The sequence below is a fragment of the Candoia aspera genome, chromosome 1, assembly GCF_035149785.1.
Source record: "Candoia aspera isolate rCanAsp1 chromosome 1, rCanAsp1.hap2, whole genome shotgun sequence".
Taxonomy (NCBI): domain Eukaryota; kingdom Metazoa; phylum Chordata; class Lepidosauria; order Squamata; family Boidae; genus Candoia; species Candoia aspera.
The window spans coordinates 123,645,490-123,672,240 of NC_086153.1; the positions used below are offsets into that span (position 1 = coordinate 123,645,490).

General features: G+C 41.3%; 1 protein-coding gene across 1 annotated transcript in view; it reads left to right on the forward strand.

Annotated features, from left to right (window-relative positions):
* Positions 1–26,751, forward strand: part of LMBRD1 (LMBR1 domain containing 1) — a 73,265-nt gene that overhangs the window by 15,408 nt on the left and 31,106 nt on the right. The window contains exons 4-9 of the mRNA XM_063313160.1: positions 5,132–5,229; positions 10,141–10,208; positions 17,188–17,276; positions 18,424–18,497; positions 24,228–24,353; positions 24,936–25,088. Coding sequence (XP_063169230.1) covers positions 5,132–5,229; positions 10,141–10,208; positions 17,188–17,276; positions 18,424–18,497; positions 24,228–24,353; positions 24,936–25,088 — 608 coding nt within the window. The remainder of the gene's footprint in view (positions 1–5,131; positions 5,230–10,140; positions 10,209–17,187; positions 17,277–18,423; positions 18,498–24,227; positions 24,354–24,935; positions 25,089–26,751) is intronic.

A 26,751-nucleotide genomic window follows, 5' to 3' on the forward strand; every position in this document is an offset into this window, starting at 1 on the left:
TTTGAGAGAGTCTGCCCAATCAGCGAGGGTGGCTGGTAGCGGTTGAGGATGTGGAAGTTCGGGAATCGGAACAAATTCACGTCCAAAAACTGTTTTAAAGGGAACTTGACCGGTGGTTTGATGAATGGCATTGTTGTAGGCGACCTCAGCAAATGGGAGTAAATCGACCCAGTTGTCCTGTTGGTAGTTAACAAAAGCCCTGAGGTATTGTTCTAATGTAGAATTAACCGCCTCTGTAGATCCGTCCGTTTCTGGATGCCAGGCGGTAGACAGCGACTGTTTCGTACCCAAAAGTTTCAAAAATGCCCGCCAAAATTGTGACGTAAATTGTGTGCCCCTGTCACTCACCAAACGGGCGGGGATACCGTGGAGGCGGTACACGTGGATGAGGAAGAGGCGTGCCAGCTGTTGTGCGGTGGGGATAGAAGCGCACGGGATAAAGTGAGCTTGTTTGGAGAAAAAGTCTTTAACGACCCAAATGACGGTTTTTCGTTGACTAGGGGGTAGATCAACGATAAAGTCCATGGAGATATCCTGCCAAGGGACAGATGGAGTGGCAACGGGTTGAAGGAGACCTTGGGGCTTGCCTGGTTTGCGCTGTATCGCCGCACATACAGGGCACGCAGTGACATACTCCTTTAAGTCTTTGAGTAAAGTTGGCCACCAGAATTGGCGGCGAACGAGGTGCAAAGTTTTTACGTAGCCAAAATGTCCAGCTAGCTTGTCATCGTGGCAGCGCTGGAGTATGGTTTTTCGCATTGCTTCGGGTATATAGAGACGATCGTTGCGCCAGGCAAGATCATTGGTGAAAGTTAAAATGTGTTTATTGGTTTGCAACCAAGTATCTGTTTTAAGGTGGGAAAGCAACTGTTGTTGCAAATCGGAGGGAATTGACAAGGGCGGCGGGCGGCTGGAAGGCGGAGCGGCTGGAGGCGGAGTTGATTGCGCTCGGGTCTGGCTGCGAGTCACTGCTGCCAAACTTAATTGTTTGTCGGTCCAGACGGTGCCCTGGACCGTTGGCCCTGGGCCAGCATCTTGGGGTCTGCGCGAAAGTGCATCAGCTAAAAAGTTTTTCTTGCCGGGTATAAATTTAAGAGTGAAGTCAAAGCGGCTGAAAAACTCAGCCCAGCGCAGCTGTTTGGGACTGAGTTTCCGACTGGTGCTTAAAGCTTCCAGGTTTTTATGGTCAGTCCAGACTTCAAAAGGGTTTGAAGTGCCTTCCAATAGGTGTCGCCATGTCTCTAAAGCTGTTTTTACAGCAAAAGCCTCTTTTTCCCAAACATGCCATCTTCTCTCTGTTTCCGTAAATTTGCGAGAGAGGTAGGCACAGGGTTTTAAAGCGCCAGATTGGTCAGATTGTAAGAGAATTGCTCCTATGGAAAAATCAGAAGCATCGACTTGTACAACGAAGGGTTTAGAGGGGTTTGGATGCTGTAATATTGGTTCTGTGGTAAAGATTTGTTTGAGCGCTTCGAACGCTTGCTGACAGGCTGGAGTCCATGTAAGGAGCGCGCCTGGGTTCTTTGAACGTCGCGTATCCCCCTGTCCTTTAAGTTTTAACAGCTCAGTAAGGGGGAGGGCGATTTCTGCAAAATTTTGGGCGAATGCCCGATAGAAATTAGAGAATCCAAGGAAACTCTGTAATTGTCTCCTGGTACGGGGAGGTTCCCATGCCACGATGGCTTCTACTTTTGCAGGGTCCATTTCAATGCCCTGGGCTGAAATGCGGTACCCTAGGTAATCAATTTGCGACTGGTGAAAAGCACATTTGGACAGTTTTGCGTACAACTCTGCTTTTTTCAATTTAGCCAGTACCTGACGCACCAAGTGGATATGTTCTGACATGGTTTCAGTATAAATCAATACATCATCCAAATATACCAGTACCCCCTTAAATAGGTGGTCATGCAAGACCTCATTGATCAGTTGCATAAAAACTCCAGGTGCCCCGGACAAACCGAATGGTAAGACTTTATATTGGAAAGCCCCAAGAGGACAGTTGAACGCTGTTTTCCACTCATCCCCTTCCCTTATGCGAATGCGAAAGTAGGCTTCTCTCAAATCCAGTTTTGAAAAAATTTTGCCTCTGGCCAGATGTGATAACATATCTTTGATCAGGGGCAAAGGATATTTATTTAATATTGAGACCGCATTGAGCCCGCGGAAATCGGTACAAAGCCTTAATGACCCATCCTTTTTTGGCCTGAATAGGACAGGAGCTCCTACCGGGGAATTTGCCGGCTCAATGAAACCCCTAGCCAGATTTTTGTCAATGAACTCCCTTAGCGTGGTAAGCTCTTTGGGAGACATGGGGTATATTTTTGGGTGAGGCAATTTTACATTTGGTAAAAACTCAATGGCACAGTCCGTTTTTCGGTGGGGTGGCAAGCGATCCGCTTCCTTTTCCCCAAATACTTCAGCAAAATCTTGGTATTGATTGGGTAGTCCCTCAAGAGGTTGAAGCGTTTGCACAGTGGTATACGCTAGCCCTCCACCCTCCATGTCCTCCAGTAGGTCCTTTTCGGGTACTTTGTAAAATCCATCTGCAAACGTAACAGTTCTATGCAGCCAGTTGATAAAAGGGTTTTGTTGCACAAACCAAGGCATCCCCAAGATTACCAGAGGACCCCCCACTGGAGCTACCACAAATGGCAGCTTTTCCTGATGGGAGCCCATCTGCAAGGCGACCAGTCCCGTGGAAAGATTGACTGCTTTCCCTCCCGCCATAGTTCCATCCAATTGGGTGAAAATCATGGGTCTTGACAAAGGGAACGTGGGCAGTTCCAGAGCCGCTACGACATCAGGGTGCATTAGGGAACGGGAGCAACCCGAGTCTAGCATGGCCCACATTTCCACCGTTTTGGTTTTTGAGCTCAGTTTAACTTTAACAGTCAGTGTGGGGAAGTTTCCACTCACCGAATCATGGTTACGCCCGGTTTCTTCCACCTGCCCTAGGGCGCCCTTCAGGGCAGGTGGTAGGCATTTCCCGCCGGCTGGTCGAATTGCAACTCTTCCTCCTCTTCTCCGAAAGGAAGGTCTGGGGGGTCCAGTTCCGCGAGGGCTGCCTTCAGTTTTCGCGGTGGAGCAGGAGCAGGTGTCTTTACCGTGGGTTTCGTCTGTCGTTCCTCTGGACGGCGTCTTGGGCACGACGTGGCTTGATGTCCTTCTTTCCCACATCTGAGGCACTGACCCTTGGAGAACCGTTGCTCCCTCTCTTCTTCCCAGGTTTTTGGTTTGGGGCGGCTGGCAAGTCCAGATGTGCGCGCTCCTCTAGCGAGACGTGTTTGTCTAAGCTCTTTGGTATGGGCATAGGTTCGTAGGGCATTTTCTGCGCTGCCCGCCAACTGAATCCACCCATATAGCGTTTTAGGATCATCTCTGCCCAGAGCCCATCGAAGGATTTCGGGTTCAAGCCCCTGCTTGAACAATTCGATGATTGTTGGCTCAGACCAGTCTTCCACTTTTCCTGCCAAAGCTTTAAACTCCAACGCATATTTGGCAACTGAGAGGGACCCTTGGTAGAGTTTCCGCAGGTCATTTTTGGCCGTTTCTTGAGCTAGGGGGTCTTCGAAATGCTCTTTAAGTGCCCACAAAAATTCATCGAAGTCCTCTAACTCAGTTGCCTCAGCTTGGCATAGTTGCACATACCAATCCGCTGCCTTTCCTCTCAGCTTGTTGGCAATGAAATTGACCTTGCCATGTTCAGACCGAAAATTTCGACCCCAATCTTCTATATAGTGCTTGGCATTAGTAATAAAGAAGGAGAGCGTTGTGGGATCCCCATCGAACTTCACTCCAAATGGTGGGAAGGTTCTTGCCGGCTCAGCTGGCTGTGGCGGTGCCGCGAATGTCAGCGTGCGCCGAGCCCCCATGGGTGGTCGATCCCTAGGAGGTCTTGCCTCTCGCTCCCCCCCTTGACGGGCTGATCGAGTCTTGCTTCTCCCCCGGGTCGACATGGTACTATGCCTGGGGTACTGTGACGGCTCTTCCTCCCAATCCTCCAGGGTGGGCTCTGCCTCTCTGGGTAGATCCTCTTTGGGTAGATCCTTGAGGATCGTCACTATTAACTCCATTTTATCTTCTAATGCCCTCATTCGGGCCGGAGTGACTGGCTCCTCCGAGGGTTGGTTGGTTACCACCACCCTCGGTGACAAGGGGACTTCGTGCTCCCAGGTCAATTGTGGAGACCCCCTCCCCTGTGTTCTTTCCATAACGGTTCTATGATCACTCCTGAGACTCTCCTGCATGGATATCAGCAGCTCGTCCAATTGGATATCTCGCAACTCCCGACGTGCTGCTCTTTGCGCTCTCGAAGTTAGCACTGGCCGGCTTTTGGCCGCCTCCCGCTCTTCTTCGCTTCCCTCACTTGCGCGAAGTTGAGGTTCTGTCATCGCTAGCGTTCCCTCTTATCCAATGATTGGATGGGGCTAGCGGAAAATGGATGAAATGATTCTCAGCTTTATGTAATGGTTGCCTAAACCCAAATACTCAGTCTCACAAGCTCGGGCTTAAAGATAACTGATTTATTAAAGGAATAGTATGCAAATACAGAGAAAGCTGAGAATGAGCAAAAGCGCGCCAAATACAAACTTAAAAGTCTTGCTTGTAAGCAGGTCCCGCCCCGTCGCTCGTCAGGACGCTCCCCCTCCCAGGTGCTGAAAGCCGTTAGACGCGCCTGGGAAAGTAACCTTGAACAGGAGCGCAAACCCAAACATACATTCCAAGCCCTCAAAACAATGGAGGGCGAAAGAATGAAAAAACTCCGGGTGAAGGAACACGGAACAGAGAATGACATGTGAAACGTTACAATGTTAACCAGACATTAGAATGAGAACATGACATTGCATTTCTGGCTGCATTCTTTTTGGTTTAAATTTAGAGTACAAGTTTTTGTTCTTTTGCTAGTTTGTAAAACATTGCATATATTAATGACATAATAAAAACATGCATTATTTTAGTAGTTTGTAGATTGAAGTAGAGAGACCTACTTCAACAGGATTCTACTTTTACTTAGTACCCCTACTTTATTACTTCATTATAATAGCATTGTAGTAAAAATGAATTTGAAGTATCTTGTGAATTATTTTGTAGATTTTCAGAATGTCCCTGTTCTCTCATTCTTTCATTTTAGCCCTTTACTCCATCATATTATTCTGTGTATTTTTATGGATCCCTTTTGTCTACTTCTACTATGAGGAGAAAGATGAAGATGATGGCAATACGTGTTTGGTAAGATGCTTATATTGCTGTTGAATGCTTGGTTGGATATCTAGTGAATAAAATGGGTTCGATTTCCTTGTTCTAATAGTAGTTGAAACATCAAAAACTGTATCATGGTGAAAGGAAACCACATTCTCTTATGTAGCTTGAAACTAGGCTTAACCTGTGGCTCCTTCCCCTCTCTGAATCATGGGAGCATAGAGAGCTGCCTCATATAGATCAGGTTTTTTATCTGTTTAGTTCAGTAAAATCTGCTTTGACTAGCAATAGCTTTTCCAGCAGGGAAGGGGGTGTCGAATCATACTGAGGCTTTTGCTTTTACCTTTTACTTATCCTTTTAACTGTAATGTCAGGATTATCTGGTTCTTTCTCTGAGCAAAGCATATGCTGTATCACTGATTTTTCTGCCTTGTGTCCACAGCTGTAGGTTTCTTAAATCTGTTCAGAGAATTAAATGAAATCTATTGTTTCTAGATATCACATTAATGATCAAAAGCGGTAAAAATACTGTGTTTTTGGCCAGGTTTGCTAATCCATTATAGCAAAGTGAAATGGACTATGTTTATAAATGCTTATAGATGTATGTTGATATATAACTAGCATTAACATCAATACCATTATTACTATATAATACTTGTAGCCTCTTAGAATAATTGCTCCTTTTTTCTGTTTAGCAAATGTGCCTGTTAAGGCAGAACTGGAGACAAACTTTACAGTAAACCTTAAGCTTAACTAATGAGGGAAGGGGTTTTAATTAAAACTGAATGTCCATTAAATGGAGAATGGGATTTTTCAACCCACAAATTATGCTTGTTCATGAGAGCTTACTCTACTAATTACAGTGATTAATTAATATTTTCCACACTGATTTGCCAAACAACATGTTTTGCTTGGGACAAAGTCTGCTGTTGCCTAAAATTTGGAAATGATAAGATTCAGCAAATTTTGTCCATCGACTAAATTGAGGTCTGTTAAATTGAGGGTTCACTGTAATATAGTAAACTACTTAACATTTGTCCACAATTACAATTATCAAAATGCCTCTTTTTCCTTTTTTATAAACAAAAGCTGTTACCACTACATAGTGATTTGTTTCTGTTCTTCTCTAGAAGCTAGGTTTGAAAGCAGATTATCACTGTGATTGTAAAATGAATAATTCCTGGCATTTAAATGTTACTTTCCAGCTGGACAGCAGTAGCCAAGAAAGGGAACCAGAATTTTCCTGCTGATGTAGTGGACTGAAACATTATTTTAAAATATAAATTGTGCAGAGATTGAACAAGAGAATGGGGCTTAACAGACCTTAAAGTAAAATAGTTTTTTTGGGTAGACAAAAATATTGAGATGTCTACTGTGACGACTCACATTTTTCCAGTAGAAGGTCAGGGCATTCCATAGAGGGTAGATCCTTCTCACATGCTCAAATGTTAGGACTACAAAAATTCTGACATTCTTTCTGTGCAAAGAAATGGATCCTTTTCTAATTCTGCCTCTGTCTTGCTCCAGCCAGGGTGCATACCCAGCACTTGGGTAGACTTCCAAATGGTCAGGACTCTCTTATCTAGCAACATAGTCCTTTTTTCCTTCTATTCTTTGTTTCTTTAGTTTCCCTGTAGACCTCTGACAGATGGAGACAAATAAGGTGGCTGGACCCTGGTAGCATGGTAACATACAACCTCACCTTTCTGCCATATTCTAGGCTTTGGCTGCTGAGCCCTCAGCTGCAGTCTACAAATAGCTGGGTCCTTTATCACTCCTCTGGAGAACTGGATGGCTTGGGCACTAAAGGAGATAGAATGGGCAGTGCTGGATGTCCAATCTACCCACCCCTATCAAAAGAATGGCAGTACTGGAATGGCATACTTGGCTGTGCCTGGTTAAATCCCCACTCCAGCCACATGCCTTTCCGAACAGTAGAGGTCTCCCAGGGTGACCATAGTATCTCAAACAAGCTACAGCTTTCCCCTGAGGTAGAGGAAATATATTACTATCTTGTGTGCTTCACTTGAGAGGGACCACAAAGGGTGACCCTATGGACGAAACAGCATTGATTCCCATCACCTCCTTTTTCTTGGAGGCCTCCTTTCCAGATCCCCACCACAGACAGTAAAGTCTCTAGGCTAGGATTTCATGGTAAAGATATATGCCCCCAAGTGAAGGACAGATGTCCAATCTCTCAGACATCTCAGAACCAGTCAGGGGAGAAAAGGAATTGTCCCTAGGTGAGGAAAAGGATCAGCAGACAGGGCCACAAAGTTTTTCTAGGAAGCAGATTTCCCGTAACTACCCAGAGAAATCTATACGATTCTAAGCTGAAAGAGCCAGAACCATCCATTTCCAAGGATCCCCTGTTAGATCTGTTGGTAGCAGAGGTATAACCAGTAGATAACAATCCCACCATATGCTTCCCATTTCCAAAGACATTTAACAAAATCCTTAAGTCTGAGGGAGGCCCACAGTGTCAAAGAGTGGCATCTCAATGGCTACCAAGCTTACTGCTAACAGTGTTAGGTCTCCTTGGTGCATGCCCCTGTGAACTGGTCCTCAAATTGGACCTGTTCAAGGACGGCAAGCTTTGCAAATGTTGTTAATCAGACAATGTACTGATTAAAACTAAAGACAAAAAGGAAATCCTTGAGGACCTGGGGTTCCTGATCCACAAAGAGAAGAGTGTTCTCAAACTAGTGCATAGATTATAATAGCTGGGTTCAGTTCTGAATCCAGACCACAGAAAACAATCTGATTTCCCTACCAGAAGAAAGAAAGACCATCCAGCAAGAAGTCACATCAGTTCTTTGGACCAACTGCTTAGATTGCATGACTCTCATCAGTTGCCAGGACAAGATGACCAGATGTGCGAAATTCAACACACATCCTTTCCAATAGATGCTTCTTCCCTGCTAGAACCTAATAGCTCAAAGATATCCAAGGTTCCCTGTGCACCCAACAAAAATTAGGAGTTTCAAGTGCTACCTCTCAGAAATCCTATCATCCAATCCCGGTCATCATAGATGCCTTCCTCAATCGATGGGGACGCTGTCTAGGTTGACTAGGGGAGTCTGAATGGAAGAGGAAGCAAGTTGCAGCATAAACTTCCTGGAGCTGTGTCCAGTATGACTAGCCTTGACCAAGTTCCAGATTCTCTTAAAAGGCAAATATATGCTCCTTTCAGACTACCCACATCAGGAGAGTGGGAGGCAGCAGATCAAAGTAGCTAAGAAAGGAAACAGCCAAGTTGCCGAGTGAAAGGAAATGTACTGTCTCTCACAGAAGAATGTGTCCAGGGAATCCACAACATGTAGCTGACTGGCTCAGTTGCTAAAACCTAGTTGGGTGAATGGAGCCTCATTCCCAGGATGTTCAGATAAATAATTTTGCTTTTCTGAAATCCAGCAATGGACTTTTTAGTAGCATCCACCAATTACATAGTGATGCACTTCATCCCAGACTTCCCAGCTCAGGAAGCAGAGACAACAGATGTGTTCATTATCAACCGTCCCAATGATTATTTGCTTTCCCCTCAACCCTTGTACCTAGTGTGAGACTGGAGAGCAGAACTAATATCAATACCTCCCAGTTTGCCCAGGAGACCCAGATCTAGTCAACCTGTCAGCAGCTCCCAGCCATTCAAACCTGCATAACCAAAGGAGATTCAGCCATCCAAGTTCCAGCAAGTTAGGACTACGCACCTAAAGATTAACAAAAGCACTTCAGCAGTCTAGAATACAACAACAAATCCATACAGACCCTCATACCATCCTGCTGGGCTTCCACCATTTACATATATGACTTAATGCGCTTACTGTATCCAAAGATCCTCCAGCTCTAATTCAGTTCAAGCCCTAACCTGAATCCTGTTTAAGCATTGTGCAAATAATATGTAGAGCACTTACCAAGAAAGTGGTATGCATAATAGCCATTTCATCCAGGTTTGTGCTAAGGATAGGAGCACTCTCTGCCAGGTAGCAGTTCTGCATTAGTAAATTTGGTCTTCTACCAGAGCCTCTGGAAGACATCTATGGGACTACCACTTGGTAATATTAACTGGTAAGCTTATGCCTCAGCTGCTGAAGAAAATACTTCTTAGCAAGGACTAAAAGTCCTCCAGATGTAGAATCACATCACAGAAATAGCTCTTGTATATGCCCCTATAGAATGTTCTGGTTCCCTGTAGGAAAATGATACATTGAACTTACCATGAAAGGTTTTTATGTTGACACAGTGGACTTAACGATGCTTTTTCTAGAGCAGAGACAGGGCATTGGGCCTACCCAAGTTTTAACAGTAAGAGGGAAAATGTATGAGAGACCATATCGATATTGGCAACCATTTATACATAATTTGACATATCTCTCCTCTGTTTCTACCTTTCTCATTTGTTCTTTGATCCTTCTTTCTGGCTCATCTTTCTGAAAGAAGGGAAGGAGCTGTCCCTTCCTATAGGAAAAATGTCAGAATTTTTCTAGCAGTGATTCCAGAGGTTAGAGGACAATGATATCCACTATAGAATGTCCTGGATCCTCTGTAGAAAAAGGATCTTCATGATATGTCCATGTTCTGTTAATGGAAAATATTCAGAAATTTGTTTGACTAATCAGTTCCCATCTATTAATATGTTGTAGATGTCTGTGGTTTTAAAAATACTATAGATCCATGATTCAGATTTAAAAGAAGTCTTAATTTTAATGTGAAAAATACAGAGATAACATAGGAAGAAAATTGGGAGCATTTGATGTAGTAAAGAAAACATGGCTAATGAATATTGGATATTTTTCTGTTGTGCAGGGTGTGGAATGTTATATTCATTATATGAAAACTAACTTCATTTTATATTAAAAGAAATCCTTTAAAATCATAATAATTTAGCACGTAGCTGTTATTATTTTTCCCATATGCTTTTTTCTTACGTTATTTTTACAGCAGATTAAAACTGCATTCAAGTATACACTAGGATTCCTCCTGGTTTGTTCAGTTCTTCTACTGATTGGGTAAGTAATATGCATACACACAAACATAAATATACACACATTACAATAGAATGGTTTATTTAACTGCCCTTGCAGTTTTCAGATTTGTTCATAAAAGCAACAGCGAGTATACATTCTTTAATCCTATTGAAAGTGTCTTACATACATAAATACGAATGGGTCATATTTTTATGTTTGCTAAATGGTTCTTATTTGAGACTACAAAGGAATTGCAAATATCAGTAGCCAGTGAAAATCAGTACGTTCCATGCCCTGGTATTTCTGAAGGTTGGTGGAGTCATACCTCTCATTTTGAAATGCTGTAAAAGGTTGGAAATAAATTCTGTTTCAGAGGAAGTTTGGAATTGTTTATGTCATGAGGGTGTAGCACAGTTGAGCTTCTATACTGTTTTATGACTGAAGAAGAAAAGTACTATGAAATGGAAATGAAAGTGTCTTTGAAATGGAACAGAAGGCAAATCTTGGAACTCTTCGTGAACATTCCTGCTTTCATAGTTTTTTCGTCAGTTTTTGAAGAATACCTGATGTTAACATCTTGAATTTAGTTGACACTGTTGTTGGGTTTACTCTGTTTCCCCTGAACTGCTGTGTTAGGCTTATGCCTGCTCCTAAGGATTGAGGGGACTCTTCAAAGTAGACTAATGTATGGCTGAATATACAAAGAGAATTTATTACAATTGGGTACTCGTGCTAATGGATATTTCTCAATAAGATAAAGTGACCATTAGATTTTAACTTTTTCACTGGCAAACTATTTAGAAATTATGTGTAGGTAACAGTCTTGATTAGAATGTAAAACAGGACAATTTATCTCCTGTTCAGCCTAAAAATATGCATATAATTTGTGTTGACTCCAAAATCATGAATCATGTGTGAGACCTGAAAGATTACTGTATGAAGCTGCAATCTTTCACCCAAATTAATTAAATACAGTGCATGCCCCCACTCAAATGTCACTGTCTCGGGTCTCTAATATGTAGCTTGTATTTGGTGAATATTTACTGCTAGCTTGATCTCCACATTCACTCATTATTTGATTTTTTAGCTGAGAAAGTTGATATTTAGATAACAAAAATTCAAAGCTAATGCATTTTTGCTTGATAAATTTAATGTTTCTTTGACATTTGAGTTCTATGGGAAACTAATAATTTTGATTAAATTGAGGTACTACAGTAGTTCCATGCGGGAGTAAAATGAACATTTCTCTCTGCCATTGAAAAGTTAGCTTTTAGAAATCCAAGATTGAAGATTTAAAATTGTTCTATTTTTTTTTCTAGATTTCATAGGGTTACATGAGCTGTGCTATGAATTCATTAGAATATTGCCAATGATTATAAAACAGTGTCTGCATATTCTTATTAAGATAATACATTGAACCAGATTTCTTCTAGGTCAGACTTTTATTTAAATTCCCTCCAAATGGAATGTTGTAGAAACCTACCTCCCAAAGATGGGATACATTGATAAACACCCACATAAGTGTATGCAAAGAAAGACAATTCCTTAAGTATCAAAATCCCAAGCTGTGATCACTAATACCTTGTACTCAAACTGGAAGCATGTTAGAAGCCAGTGCATTTTGTGTAAAAGTGATGTTAAACTATGCAAGACCACTAATTTTGAAATAAATGTTTCTGCTATCTGAATTGGCAAGACAGAATATTCATATATAAGCTTCCTCTACTATTCATGTTATGTTTTTATAGCAAATGCTGAATCCCTGAAAACCAAGATTCAAAACAAAATATATTTTAAACTATGATTAAATTAAAAAATACTTTCACAGAAACCAAGGGATTAGGTGCCCAATTGGAATAATTTTCTTTTGGAGCAGGAGCCATAATGCTGTCTTGCATCTTCTATTTGCATCTTCACACCTGTGCAGCCTGTGTGGTTCTGTCCCAGTAACCCATTCATTTTGTTTCCTCTTGCATGACTGATTGTTAATTGATTGTGAGAATAGTGGAAAATGGTGAAATTAAAATAGCTTATTTCCTGATAATCCTTTATCAACCTTTGAAAAAGGTATGGAGAAGCAGCATTCTTTATTATGTGGCCCCTGGAGTTTTCTGTGGAAACAAATGCTGTATATGTTAGTAAATTTTGAATGAAGACTTGTTTGAAGCAACATGTTTAAAAGTAAATTGTTGTGAGTTCAGATTCATTTCTCTTTTACATGCTCTTGAATTTAACACAATATGTGCGTGTTAAGCATATCAGAATAACTTGCTTACACATTTTGTACTTGGCTGATTGTCTCAGCAGATGACAGTGCCTGGTTAACCTTGTCTAGGTTCATAGGCTAAGAGGATCAGGCTTGAGGAGTATTTAAAAGGGAGACACCAGACACTGAGAGCTGTAAGCTACACTAAGCAGTTTAAGAGCATTCCAGAAGGTGGCAGTGGTAAGCCACTTCTGTGTTATTGCTAAGAAAGCTACACAAATGGTCCACAAAATCACTAGGAGTTAAGCATCACTTGGAACAGCTAGTTTGCCTGCTTATTTGTTTCCCTGCTTTCTTTATTCTCTCTGACTTTCTGATTTGTCACAAAAATCACACAGCTCATCCCAAGCTTGTAATATTGCATTAATTTTTAAAATTATATTTAAAATTGGACATAGACATGCCTTTAAATAAATTGCTCTTATATGGAGCGAAGAAGTTGGCTAATTTTTTTCCCCTAAGATGGTGCTGAGGCCAGGTGTGTTGCGGAGCAGGTGACAATGGTAGCTGGTTTTAATATATTGCTGCTGGTTGGTAGTGTGGAGAGTTGGACTGAGAGGTGGTGGAGTTTCTGCAGATTTGGGTTTTTCCTCTATCGGGCCTGGTTGATGATGCTTCTTGCTGTGCCGGTGCGATTCGTCTCCCTTGTAATGCTGTGTAGCAGCTTGGAACAGAATCGCATGTGATGCCTGGAACTTACCTCCTTGTCTGGACTGTTGCTGGCTGGATTGTTGGCTAGACCATCGTCTCCCTGGGACTGGCAGTCGGTTGATTGGATTGCTGGATGTATCAGGTATGTGGAGCAGCTGTGGTGTGTAGATCAGCTTTTGCACACTGAGCAGCGTTCAGTCACACAGCAATGGAGAAGGGTGTGCTGGCAGCGACCGAGGAGGCCTGTGGCTGGTGCAGAGGTGGAAAGTTCCAGTGTGGTGGTGACAGAGTTGATTTGGGAATTAATATTGAGGGGCATTTGGGGATAGGGTGTGGGCTTCAGCAGGCATGAGGATGGGCCAAGGTTTTGCTTTTGGCTTGGTCTTTGCGGCTGTAGCTCCCCTGCCCCCATTTATCCATTCAGCCATTTTGTCTTCTGGGCTGGGGAACTGATTGAACAGAAGGACTCTGCAAATCCACGGACTCCGTTGACGGATGGATTAGGGTTTGTGGTGGGAGAGGGTGTTTCTTCCCCTGAATAGGGGTTGTTCCCCTTCCTATGGGTAAGAGCCAGAAGGAGGGGGATTGATTGATTCATACTCAACGTTATCTAGTGTTGGTTATATGGGCTCTCTGCCAGTCTAGTGGGAGTGGATTGGTGGTGGGGGAATGAGAATATAGGGTGCTGAGTGCTATGCAGAAGCATCCTGGGTTGATGGTCCTGGAAGAGGCTGTGACTGGATGTATATGTATGGGGAGTGGGATATAGGCTTGGGTGTGGACCATTATGGGCAGGGTAAAGGGAAGGCTTGAAGGGGTGGGGGCAGTCTATAATATCCCAGTAGTGATGGGTATGGGGAGATATGGTGGGAGATGGGGCAGGCCGCTCACAGGAACTGTGCCAGAGGTATATTGTTCCTGTAGTATGTTCCAGCCGCTTGAGCTCATTCCCAGGTGCCAGATGGCAGATCTTCAAGGCCCTGGGCTGTCGGCTACTGCTACTGAACGCCAGGTCAATCTGCAACAAGGCCATCCTCATTCATGACTTGATTGTTAATGAGAAGGCTGACCTGGAGTGTATTACTGAGATCTGGCTGGGTGAGAAAGGGGGAGTTCCCCTCTCTGAGATATGCCCATCTGCGTTCTGGGTGTGGCACCAATAAAGACCCCAGGGTAAGGGTGGTGGGGTGGTAGTGGTTATCCGAGACTCATAGGAGGCATCCAGGGGGTCTGCTCCTCAGATTGCCAGGTGCAAGACCCTATTTTTAAGTTGGGCTCTAAGAGGGATCAATTGGGGCTGTTACTACTGTACCGGCCTCCTTGCTGCGTAGCAACCTCCCTGTCTGCACTTCTTGACTCTGTGGCTAGGTTGGCGATGGAGTTCCCCAGGCTTATGGTCTTGGAGGACTTCAACTTGCCTTCTGTGGGGGTGGTGGCATAGCTTGGGAGTTCATGGACACCATGACAGACATGGGCCTGTCCCAAGTCATCCAGGGCCCAACGCATAAAAGTGATCATACACCTGACCTGGTTTTCCTGTTGGAGTAGTGGTAGGGTGTTCTGAATTTGGGGGAGATATTGTTTTTTTCCCCCTGTCATGGTCAGATTCACTCCCTGGTGAATCTCCAGTTCTCTGATGCCACCCCCTCTGCAAGGAGGCTGGGCCTATTAGCTCAGCCCACCCCAGATGACTGATGGACCCAGCTGGGTTCCAGAGGGAGCTTGGGGTTGTTCCGGAAGGTCTGCTACATGGTTCAGGTGAAGCCCTGGTGACCACCTGGAGTGGGAGAACAGCTGTGGCTTTGGACTGGATCATGTCTGAGTGGCCTCTCTGTGCCCATGGATCCCGGAACACACTGTGGTATTCAGAGAAGCTAAGGGAGTTGAAGAGGGCTAAGAGATGCCTAGAGAGCTGCTGGCAGACGACAAAGAGCAAAGACGACTGAACATGAGTAGAGCCACAATTAGAGCCTACCTTGTGGTGGTAAGGGTGGTGAAATGTAATATTTCTCTGTCCCTTCCATGCCTGCAGATAGCCACCCAGTGGCCCTGTTTTTGGTGACCTGGACCCTCCTTGGAGGGAGTAATTCTGGGGTTCATCTTCAGAGTACGTGAGGAGTATGCTGAGCATCTGGTGGATAATGTCACTCTAATTCTCTCTGCGTTGGATTTCAGCCTTGGTGCAGGGCCAATGAAGGTTATGGGGGCTGAGTCTTGCACAGTTATCTGGGAGAATTTTGATCGCATTGAACCTGAGGAAATGGACAGGGTTCTTATAGCTGCTAGTTCAGCCACTTCTGTGTTAGATCCGTGCCCCTTCTGGCTGGCCAAGGCTGCCTGGGAGAAGATGCATGATTGGGTCTGGGCAGTGGTAAATTTTTCCTTGGAGCGGGTGGTCCTGCCAGCTCTTAAGGAGGTGGTGGTGCGCCCCCTCTTCAGAGAGCTATTGCTCGACCCAACTAATCTGGACAATTTTCGTCCATTCTCCAATCTCCCCTTTTTATGGAAGTTTGTGGAGAAAGTGGTTGCATGGCAGCTTCAAAGGGCTCTGGATGAAGTGGATTATCTGGACCTGTTTCAGTCAGGGTTCAGGTTGGGCTACGGGACTGAGACCGCATCGATCACACTCTTGGATGGCCTCTGGCAGGAGCAGGATGGGGGTAGTGCAGCCATCCTTGCTCTTCTTGATCTCTCAGCGGCCTTCAATATCATCGATCATAGTATCCTTCTGAACTGGCTTTGGGAATTGGAGTTGGGTGGCACTGTGTTGTGCTGGTTCTCCTTCTTTCAGCGTTGGTTCCAGTCAGTGTTAATGGGGGGAGAGGTCAGCCCATGGCCCCTACTTTGTGGGGTGCCACAGGGCTCAGTGCTCTCTCCCCTCTTATTTAATATCTATATGAGGCAGCTGGGTGAGGTGATCCAACAGTTTGGGGTGAGTTATCATCAGTATGCTGATGATATCCATCTTTATATCTCTACCCTGTGCTGCCTGAGTGATGCCACAGATGTCCTCTGCCAGTGCCTGAAGGCTGAAAGGGCCTAGATGGGGCGTAATGGGCTTCGGCTCAACCCAGGCAAGACTGAGTGGCTTGGGTGCTTGGGCCTTCCAGTGTCAAGGTTTTTCCACCTCTGGTCCTGGATGGAGTGGCACTGCCTCAGATGGACCTGGCGCCCAATCTAGAGCTCCTCTTGGACTCATGGCTCCTGCTGGAATAGCAGGTGGTAGCCGTGGTTAAGGTGGCCTTTGCACACCTTTGGATTTTGTGCCAGTTGCGCCCATTCCTGGACCAGGAGGCTCTGCTTACCGTCACTCATGCCCTTGTGACCTCCCATCTGGACTACTGCAACATGCTCTACGTGGTGCTGCCCTTGAAGAGCATTTGAAAGCTTCAGCTGGTGCAGAATGCAGCTGCATGCGTTGTAAATGGTGTCAATTATTCTGCACATGTAACACCACTGCTTTGTGGGCTGCCTTGGTTACCAGTGTGTTTCTGGGTGCAATTCAAGGTGCTGGTTGTCACCTTTAAAGCCCTTCATGGCTTGGGACCGGGTTACCTGAGAGACTGTCTTCTGCCAGTTGTTTCTACCCATCCAATCCGGTCCAGCGGGATGGGCATGCTCTAGGTCCTGTCAGCCAGCTAGAGTTGGCTGATGGGAACCAGAAGATGTGCCTTCTCTGCCGTAGAACCTACCCTCTGGAACATCCTCCCTCCTGAGTTTAGGATGGTCTCAACACTGTTGACCTATCAGAAGGCCTTGAAGACTTGGCTGTGTGCCTGGGCCTGGTGTCCCAAGTGTGCAAAGGGCCCCATTTCCTGGTTATGCTAACACCTACCGATTATAATATTCTTTTGGCTGATATATGTATTTAATCTTTTCTTTCTGTATTGTGTTTTTAATTGGTTTAATTGATTTTATGTTTGTTCACCACCCAGAGTCACTTGTTTGAGATTGGCGGCTATACAAATTGAATAAACAGACAAACAAATAAATAATCACTGTTGGGTTTTTTTTCGTATTTTAAGTTCAGTCATTTAATCATTCCAGTATTATTAGAACAGTCATACAGGTTGCTTTTATATGTTTCATTTATTCCTGTTTCAGAGCTTTTGTTCCACTGGATATTCCTAACAAGAAAAATTCAACAGAGTGGGAGAAAATAAAACTTTTGTTTGAAGAACTTGGAAGCAGCCGTAAGATTTTTTCTTTTCCTTGTGAATCAATTGGATAATTTTGTATTTTCTTATTCTAAATTCCACTGGATTGGTACCTTGCATTTCAATGTGTGTGAATTAAAGAACTGCTAATCTTGAGGGAATAATCTGAGGTAGTATGGAAATACTACATTTGAGGTAGTTTCAGTATTAGTGAAACTTGAAGACCTAGATATCACTTATACAGAGTTACTGTGTTTATGCTAGTTGATTCTGAGTCTTCTGAGAAACAGCTATAAATAATTTGGGAGAAACAGCTGGACAGCTCTAAAATTTTGTTTAAGGAGCTAATTTTCTAAGGCATGCCAGTATTTAGACCCAGGTTTGTTCCATTGCTGAACATAACTTTCTAACAGAGAAGGCTGGTTATCTGTGGAAAAATACATCATGGAGTGGTAGTTCTGCTCCGCTGGAATTATTAAGCAGAAGTTGGACAGACATTTATTGATGTATTTAGAGACATCATTCATTGATCATGGGGCTGGACTACTTAATCTCCTTGATCTCCTTAGATTCTATGGTTTATTTAAAGTATTCCTATTCTTTCTTTTGGGTTATAGCCCTTTCCAGGCAGCATACTCCCAGTGAAGAAATAATAGATATATTTGGGTGATAAAACTTAGTAATCTTACATCATAAAAAAGTATAAACACTCCAGAATTAACAACATAAAGAACGGTTAAATGCAGGCTGGTATACAATCTTAAGCCAAAAGTACTGTTAGTATTTGGTGTTAACATTATTACTTAACTTCTTAAGTAATAGAGTAATAGAGGACTAGTGATCCTCCCAATTTTGTTGGATTCTAACTTCCATCAGCACTACCTAGCATAGTTGCATATCAAGGATGATGGATATTGCAATCCAACAAGGTCTGGATGGTCACCAGTTCCTCACTGCTTGAATTAAGGGTTTAAATCAATGCCAACATCAATTTCTAACACATTTTTTTTTTTGCAGGGTGGGGGAATGACCACTGACATTTGATATTCTATTCTGCCTTTAACAATGTTTATGCTACCAATTTTTGATACTTTATGTTTCCCTATGATACTGGATTGCATTTGATTCGTTCTCCTTTGGTTGTATGCATTTTAACAAAGTATCTCTATCTTTTCCCTTGCAGATGGTTTAGCTGCCCTCTCCTTCTCTATAAGTTCTTTGACCCTTATTGGAATGCTGGCAGCTATTACCTACACGGTAAGCAACCTGCTTTTGTCTTATCTCCATTTAAGGCTGGCTTCATTTTTTAACACTTTGAATTCTGTCACATGTTAATTTAGGATCAAATCCAGTGTTCTCAAGGTTAAGCGGTAGCAGGTGATTTAAACTGCAAACCTATACTTCCCTAAATAGCATATTTTACATGTTCTCAGCTTTAGGTCAACAAGTAAAGTGAGACTTAATGGGATGATATCGTTTATTCTTTAAAAGAGAAGTTCTAGAATAAGAATGATGAATTTTTGGTCCTTTGGATGTTGTTGGACTACACTTCCCATAATACTTGTTCTTTCTGGTGTGTGCTTTAGGAATTGAAGACAACATTCGAAGAGCCACGGGCCCCACAGTGATTCTAGACTCCAATATTTGTTTTGCAAAGCTAAATATTTTTTTCTTTTTAAAACTATATGCAGGACTTATAACAAATAAGGATAAATCAGTAACAGCTGTTACTACATAAGCAGAAGCTGTGCGACAAAATTTCTTATCCACCTTCACGTGCCCAGATTTGTTTGGAAAATCCTTAATCTGCAGAGCAGATATTAAGGGTGTTGGGAAGGATGTGAGGATTGGTTGTAAAGTTACTCTTTCATCAATGTCACAACTGCAAATGGTTACTAAATGAGGCAGTCATTAAAGGAGGACTATCTGTAATAGGGAAGAAAAGGTCATAACCCTGGCTATTCCTAGGGGTGGGGGTCCCACACTGAATGTGGGCAGCACAGTTTTATTTTCCTGGGCATTTGGAGTCTGGTTGTTTTTCTTTGGAGGTTATTTGATAAGTTGCTGTTTTTAGAATCAGGAAAGAAGATATGAAATCTGCTTGGAACAGAGTGAAAAGATTTATGTATTTAGCTAGCTAGATAGCCCTGGCCTTGAGAATGGGAAAGTGATGAGTGTACGGTTAAGCGTAACTTTCAGAAAAGATTATTCAGCCTGAGAAGAAGAAAGCATAAGAAATAAACTTGAAATAACCTGTTCTTGATTTTGTTTGGTACAAGATGAGGCAGACAGAACCTCTGATAGGCTTTCACAATTCTGTTGTTCTATTTTACTACAATAAAGAGCACTCCGAGAATCCCTGCTGTCCCTGTGTCTTGACCTTGCCAACCTCAAAGGACTGACAGTGATGTATATATGCAAACCAACAGCATGAATACCTCCATCCATAAAACAACCATACAAAAGTAGAATAAGAATGATCATGCAAGTAAAGCAAAAAAAGAGAGATACATGCTTGCACCACTCTAGGCCCAAACGCTTGTCGAAATAAAAACTGGTTTGAGGTCCTTCCTGAATTAGGTGGGAGCTAATTGCATCTGCAGGAGAAGTGTGTCCTATAAGGTCTCCTAATTTAAACTCCTTAATTTCCCATTGGAAAAGAAGATGATTTGTGTAGCTTCTAAAGTCTGATGGGCAGTAATGCTGAATACTATACAGTGGAAGCAAAGCATTATTATTATTATTATTGTTATTATTATTATTATTACATTTATATGTTGCTTGACTCCCAGCAACTTTGGGCAGTCTAGAAATTATTTAAACAAGACATTTTCCCCATTCATGAAAGTTGTCATCAGTCTATTTCAGGACTCGAAAATTACTAAGATTTTAGTTTCATTGGTTATCCTCACTGATAACTTAGCTGTTTAGCCATTTAGAAACTTAGTTCTTCTTTCTATTAAGTACTAAAAATGTTTTGAGATGTATAATTTCAGTTTCTGTAAAATTAAAAACAAAGCATAATGTATATGATTACTAGTTAAGAAGAACTTAGACCTTAGTTAAAACTATTTTAACCCACTGGCTGAAATCACACAGGCTAAGTTACAATGGGTGTGTGTGTGTATGCCACTGGCTGTACTTCCTGAATGGTTAATGCCCCACTTTTGTCAGACCCCTTGAATTACAGCTGAAAATCCTGACTTCACTCCCATCTGGATGTGTTTCCTTTCAACTTCAATGTGGTGGTGTACAGAGGCCAAATGCCAAAACAGTTATCCTTGTTCCAGGATTTCTGGTCCTGACTGTATAAATGGTTTCATGGAGTTTGGTTTAATACAAGGAGACAAAGAATGGCCCAGGGGCCATGTGCTCCGCTGCCCCTCTTTTTGGCTTTCAGAGGCTTCCCCATGATGGAGCCAAATTTTTCAGCCTTTTGTTTGATAGCCATAAAGGAGATGAGGAAGCGGTGCAATAAGTGGTGCCAGCCTAGAAACCAGGAGAGGGCTCTAGGCTTCCTTTAGACATGAAAGCAGCCCGATGATTTGGGGCCAGACTCTTTCTCAGCTCAACCCATCTCACAGGGTTGTTGTTGTGAAGAAAATAAGAGGCAAAAGGATTAGGTAAGTTCGCTACCTTGAGTTATATATAAAAAGGTGGAAGAAAAATATAGTAGTAGTAGTAAAAGCACACATATTTAGAGGAAAAGCGTGTTAAGAAAACAACCTCCTCCCACTCAGACCTTCTGCGTGGATTGGTTACAGAATATGAACTCTGAGCTGGGGCCCAGAAAACAGTATGGTAGGAGTAGAGTGGAGTATCTTGCAAGGAAACACATTGACTCTATTCCAGAAGTACTTTTAAATTGGATCGGGCTTATTTTGAGGATTTTTTCTGTTAATATACATTCACGGTTTGTTTGTTTTTGGGTTGTTTTTTTTTTTTAGTAACTGCTGCAGGGTTTTGTTCCCCCTCATTCTGTTCTTCACTAAGGTGTATATGTTTTGGATGTCCTTTCTTCTTTGCTTCTGGTGTTTTCCTATCATTTAATTGTTAGGCTTTCTGGATATAAGCAACTTTCATTTGCCACTTAATCTCAGTCAGTTCTGCAGTTTCTGTCTGTATCTCTAAATAATAACTTCATTTGTTTCTGTTTTAGAAATGTTACTTCCTCTCTCCTTGTCTCTATTTTATTTTGTCCACGCATGTTGACACTGCAGTTTAATGTCTTGCCTTTAAGGTTTTCTTCCTTCCTTCTACCCACCCACCCATCCATTATAACTTATTGGTGCATAGACTGTTTTTTTCAGAAGTGCTAGTAGTTCTCTGTCTTCAGTGTTCGTTAATTTCATTAAAGGCTTATTTTCCTCTTGATACTTTTGCCTTCAAAAGCTTTCACTGGTGTTAATATGATATTGCATCTTCTGTGTGATAGTGCCTTGGCTGTGGAACAAACTCTTTAAAGAGGATTGCCTGACACCCTGATTACTGAGATTAGCTGCCAGATCAAAATTACATTATTTGCTCAGACTTTCTGTGAATATTGCTGGTGTGTGTTGTGACTGCTGTCTTTAACATGCTTCTTTTATTTTGAGAAACAATATTTGTGTGCTCTAAGAGTTGTTTTTAAAGAATAAGAACTGCAGTGTTTGTGTGTGTATATGTGTGTGCGTGTGTACACACGCGCACACACACACACACACATACATACATATAAATATCCAAGATACCTTAGAAGATATTCCTTACTTACAAGAACCTCTGGTACTAGAAGAAGAAGTTAGATCAGTACTCAGTCATTACCAAGTCAGAGAGCTACAGGAACTGATGGAATACCCACTGAAACATGGCAAGGAACAGTAAAAGAATCAGTCAAGGTTCTAACCAAGCTATGCCAGCAAATCTGGAGAACAACACAGTGGGTAACAGATTGAAAGAGGTCAATATACATTCCAATACCAAAAAAAGGAGACTTAACTGAGTGTTCAAGCTATCATACAGTATCGTTAATTTCACAAGCCAGCAGAATAATGCTTAGGATCATCCAACACAGATTAGAGCCCTACATGGAAAAAGATGCCAGATGTTCAAGCTGGCTTTAAAAAAAGATCAAGGAACACAAGTCATTATTGCCGATGCACGTTGGATGAATTGAAAAAGTCAAAGAATACCAAAAAGAAGTCAGTATGTTCTTCATCAATTATAGAAAAGCCTTTGATTGTGTCGATCACATCAAGCTGTGGAATGTGCTCAGAGAAATGGCAATCCCAGAACATCTCATTGTCCTCATAAGAATCTTATGTACAGGTCAGGAAGCCACAGTACAGACAGAACATGGTGAAACAGACTGGATCCAGGTTGGCAAAGGGGTGTGACAAGGCTGCATACTCCCTCTCTCTTTATTCAACCTATATGTGGAATATAAAAGGAAGCAAGACTGGAAGAAGATGAGCGTGGTTTTAAAATTGGAGGAAGAAACATCAATAACCTGTGCTATGCTGATGATACTACCCTGATAACTGAAAATGCAAAGGATCTGCAAGCCCTAGTACTAAAAGTCAAAGAGCACAGTGAAAAAATTGGACCAAAATTAAATATAAAGAAGACCAAATTAATGACAACAGGTAGAACAACCAGCCTTAGAATTGACAATGAAAATATTGAAATGGTGGATAATTTCTGCCTTTTAGGATCAACCATCAACAGTAAAGGAACAAGCAGTCAAGAAATATGCCACAGGCTAGCACTCGGTAGAGCAGTCATTGAAGACCTTAGAAATGATATTCAAATGCTATGATGTGTCTATACCTACAAAGATCAGAATCGTGCAAATCATGGTAATCCCTGTGTCACTCTATGGATGTGAAAGGTGGACTTTGTAGAAGCAGGATAGGAAGAGTATTGATACTTTTGAACTTTGGTGCTGGAGAAGACTCCTGAGAATACTGTGGACAGCCAAGAAAACTGATGGATCATTGAACAAATCAACCCAGAGTTCTCATTCTAGGCACAAATGAGCAGGCTCAAATTATCCTACTTGAGACACATTATATGAAGACCCAGCATTCTGGAAAAGGCTCTCATACTGGGAGAGGTAGAAGGAAAGAGAAGAAGAGGACAACCAGCACTAGGTGGATGGACTCAGTTACAGAGGAAATGAGTGCACCATTGTTTGGAGACATAAAAGAACAGGTTAGGGATAGAGCGTCTTGGAGAAAATCCATCTACATGGTCACTAGGAGTTGAAAATGACTTGATGGCACATCTGTCTGTCTGTCTGTCTGTCAACCTATTGAAGCTCCTAGAAATTTTTTTCTAACTTTATTACTTCCACCTGTTGAAGCTCCTAAAAGTTTTTTTCTAACTTTATTACTTTTTTTCAGAAATTATTGATTTGGTAACATGTACAATAAGTTCATAGTGTTTTATTTTCTTTACTTTGTTTCCTTCAATCTCAGGTATTCTCATATTTTTTGTTTGTCTCCTTAGATCCCCATTGTTCTCATTGCTTTTTATAGTTGTGTTCCCTTGTGTTTATATGAGCTCTGCTGCTGTATTTCCTCCTTCACCTTCTTTAAAAATTGGGCTGCCATTCAGCATGTAACCTTAATCAGTGCACAGCAGTTCCAAATAACTTGTACTGTAGACCAAAAAACTTCATTTCATTTTCTCTCTTCTTATTTTATTTATTTATTTGGTTGATTATTTATTTGGTTGATTATTTATTTGATGTATTTAAGTTTTTGCCAGCATATGGGGTGAATTCTGTATTTTGTAGTTTACGCATCTTTCTGGTAAGGAGAGATGGGTTCAGAAACTGTCATTATGCTTTGTGATTGTTTGCTGCAAAATCATATAAGTGTAAAGTTCTATGTAATAAAAGAATATGGCTAAATATTTTGATGTTAGAATAGTGATTTTGCACTATTTAAGATGACCATTTAGAAGTGATAGGTTCAATTAACGCTCTGTTTCATTTTTCTCTAGGCTTACGGTATGTCTGCTTTGCCTCTAAACCTTATAAAGGGCACAAGAAATGCTAGTTATGAACGTTTGGAGAACACTGAAGATATTGAAGATGTTGAGCAAAATATTCAAAGAATTAAATCAAAGGTCTGGTGCTACTTTGAAATTACTTTTAAAACTTTAATTCTGTGTTTTTCTAAGATCTCTTAATTTTAACTCGTTATTAGTTTGGACATTTGGACACCTGAAAAATACAATATATATTAAAGTAGGATTTCATATTATCATTTCCAAATGCAGTATATATTAATATAGAGTTTCATTTACTTCACACTGTAGTAAGCCCAATAAAGTATCTAATTTGCTGATAACTTCAATAACTAATAAAAGTTACTACTCTACTCTATGTGGTTGTTTGGATTGTTAATTTGTATTTATTCTGTTTATTCTGTGAGTTTTTGTTTCTTTATATGGAGTTTGTATTAAAAGTGGATGAGTAGTAATCCCTCAGACTTTGGTGTAACATTTCTGTTTACAGTACTTTTGAATTGGAAAACTAATCCCTTTCCTGTTAGAAACAAGCATTCTTAGTTTTTTAAAAGATTTTTTTAAATTACACTGAAATGAAATTTGAACTCAATTTCCATGAGTAAGGATTTGAATTAAAACAAACATGAAGATTGTAATACTAATGTGCAATTGTACTTTTTCTTACAATTCTGTTACTAGTGCAGAGATGGTCGACCTTTACCAATTCGAGAGAGGCAAATGCTGCAACAACTTGAAGACAAACTAAGAACACTTCGCAAAAGAGGACGGCGTCTGGAATATGTTGAGAAAAGCTGCTGGACAAAGTTCTGTGGTGCCATGAGGCCCCTAAAAGTAAAGATCATCATTTTGTATTGTAGGAAAACTTTCTGTTCGTACCAGAACCTGTTGATATCCTACCAATATCTCATAAAATGTTCAAATTATTAAGAGACAAACTCCACTCAGAAGACCAGAATGGTTCTACTGGTACCACAAACTGAGCCAAGCGGTACCATGGTTTTTGAAGGGCTTTTTCAAACCCAGTTGCTTAGACCTCATGCCCAGAGATACTTTGAATATATGTGTGTCAGTGAGCATCTCTTTTTCCACTGCATGAAATTATGCAACAAAATGTTTTGAAAGAGAATAGTGTTGAAAAAGTGGCTATGCCATGAAGATGATAATGATGATAATGGTTTAAAATCCTGTTGGGGAGTACAGGCCCTTAGGTTAATTTAAACCAAAGTTTAATCCCAGCTATTGTATTTCATAAATGTTAACACTGCCTGTTCTGTAAACATAAACGTTTTTCAAACAACTGCAAAAAACACTGGATAGTAGCTATGCATTTGTGAGACTGCTGGTGTGGAATCCTTTGCCTCACTCTTAATTGCGGCTTAGAAGCAGGGAGCCTTGTTGCTTCAAGCAACCCCTTTGACGAGGTGCTTCACGTAGCCCTAATACAACTTTTTTGAAGAAAGATCCAAAGATAGTCTTTGCTAATTCAAATTTGTGTGTGTAAAATGGATAGAAATTATCAATTTTTGTAAAATATTCATTTCTTTAGATGTAAAGAAATAAAATGGTATTTGAGTGAATTATCCAATTATTATAATGAACAAAAGTAGGATGTTCAATAATTGTATTTTATGATTGAAAAAGTAATGCGAAGTAGCATATTGTGCCTTGGGTTTCTTTTGAGCTGACCAAATCTCTACATATACCATATTAATAGATAACCTTTTGCTATATTTCCACATCTTTATTGTTAAAATATATCATGGTTCAGAACTGTAGCTAAAATCAAGATGTAGAGAATGGGGCAATTCTAATGCAGTGTGTTAAATGAGATCATACATCAGTTTGATTCTCCTCTTATTTGCTGATTTACTTGGAAATATGGCTCCCATTAAATATGCTGGGAGTAGAGTCTCATACAGTTGTATAGTGCCATGGGGTCAGATTCTATTTAGCAAGTGTACAAACTAACTTAGAAATTGGAGAAAGATTTATGGTTTAAGTTACTGTTACAATTGGACAAATAATGGATCAATGTAAAACGAGTAAACGAGAAATGTGGGAACAAATTTGCAGGATGAACAAATAAGCAACAAATTCAATTTAGTGTTAGAAAACCATCAGGGTATGGATGTGGAAAAAGGAAAGATACCAACAGAATGTAGAAACAAAAAAGCCAAGACACTAGGGATTTGAAATTTCCATAAAAAGAATTGTACCTGAATGATGCTGAAAATACACCATTACTTTGTAATAGGCATGTTCGATAGCAAAGATCACTCTCATATTGGGACTAAATTTCTACCAGAAAATGTTTTTTCATAAAAATAATTTCTTTGTAGTGAAAGATATGAAGGTTATATGTAGCTTAAGAAGATTATCTTGCAATATCCTGATCCAATGTATATCTTTTGGAAGACTTGGAAACTTGTTTAGCGGTCTGTATTTGTCAAGGCCTCTTAGGTTTATTTAGTATAAAAATCAGAGTCAAGATTTT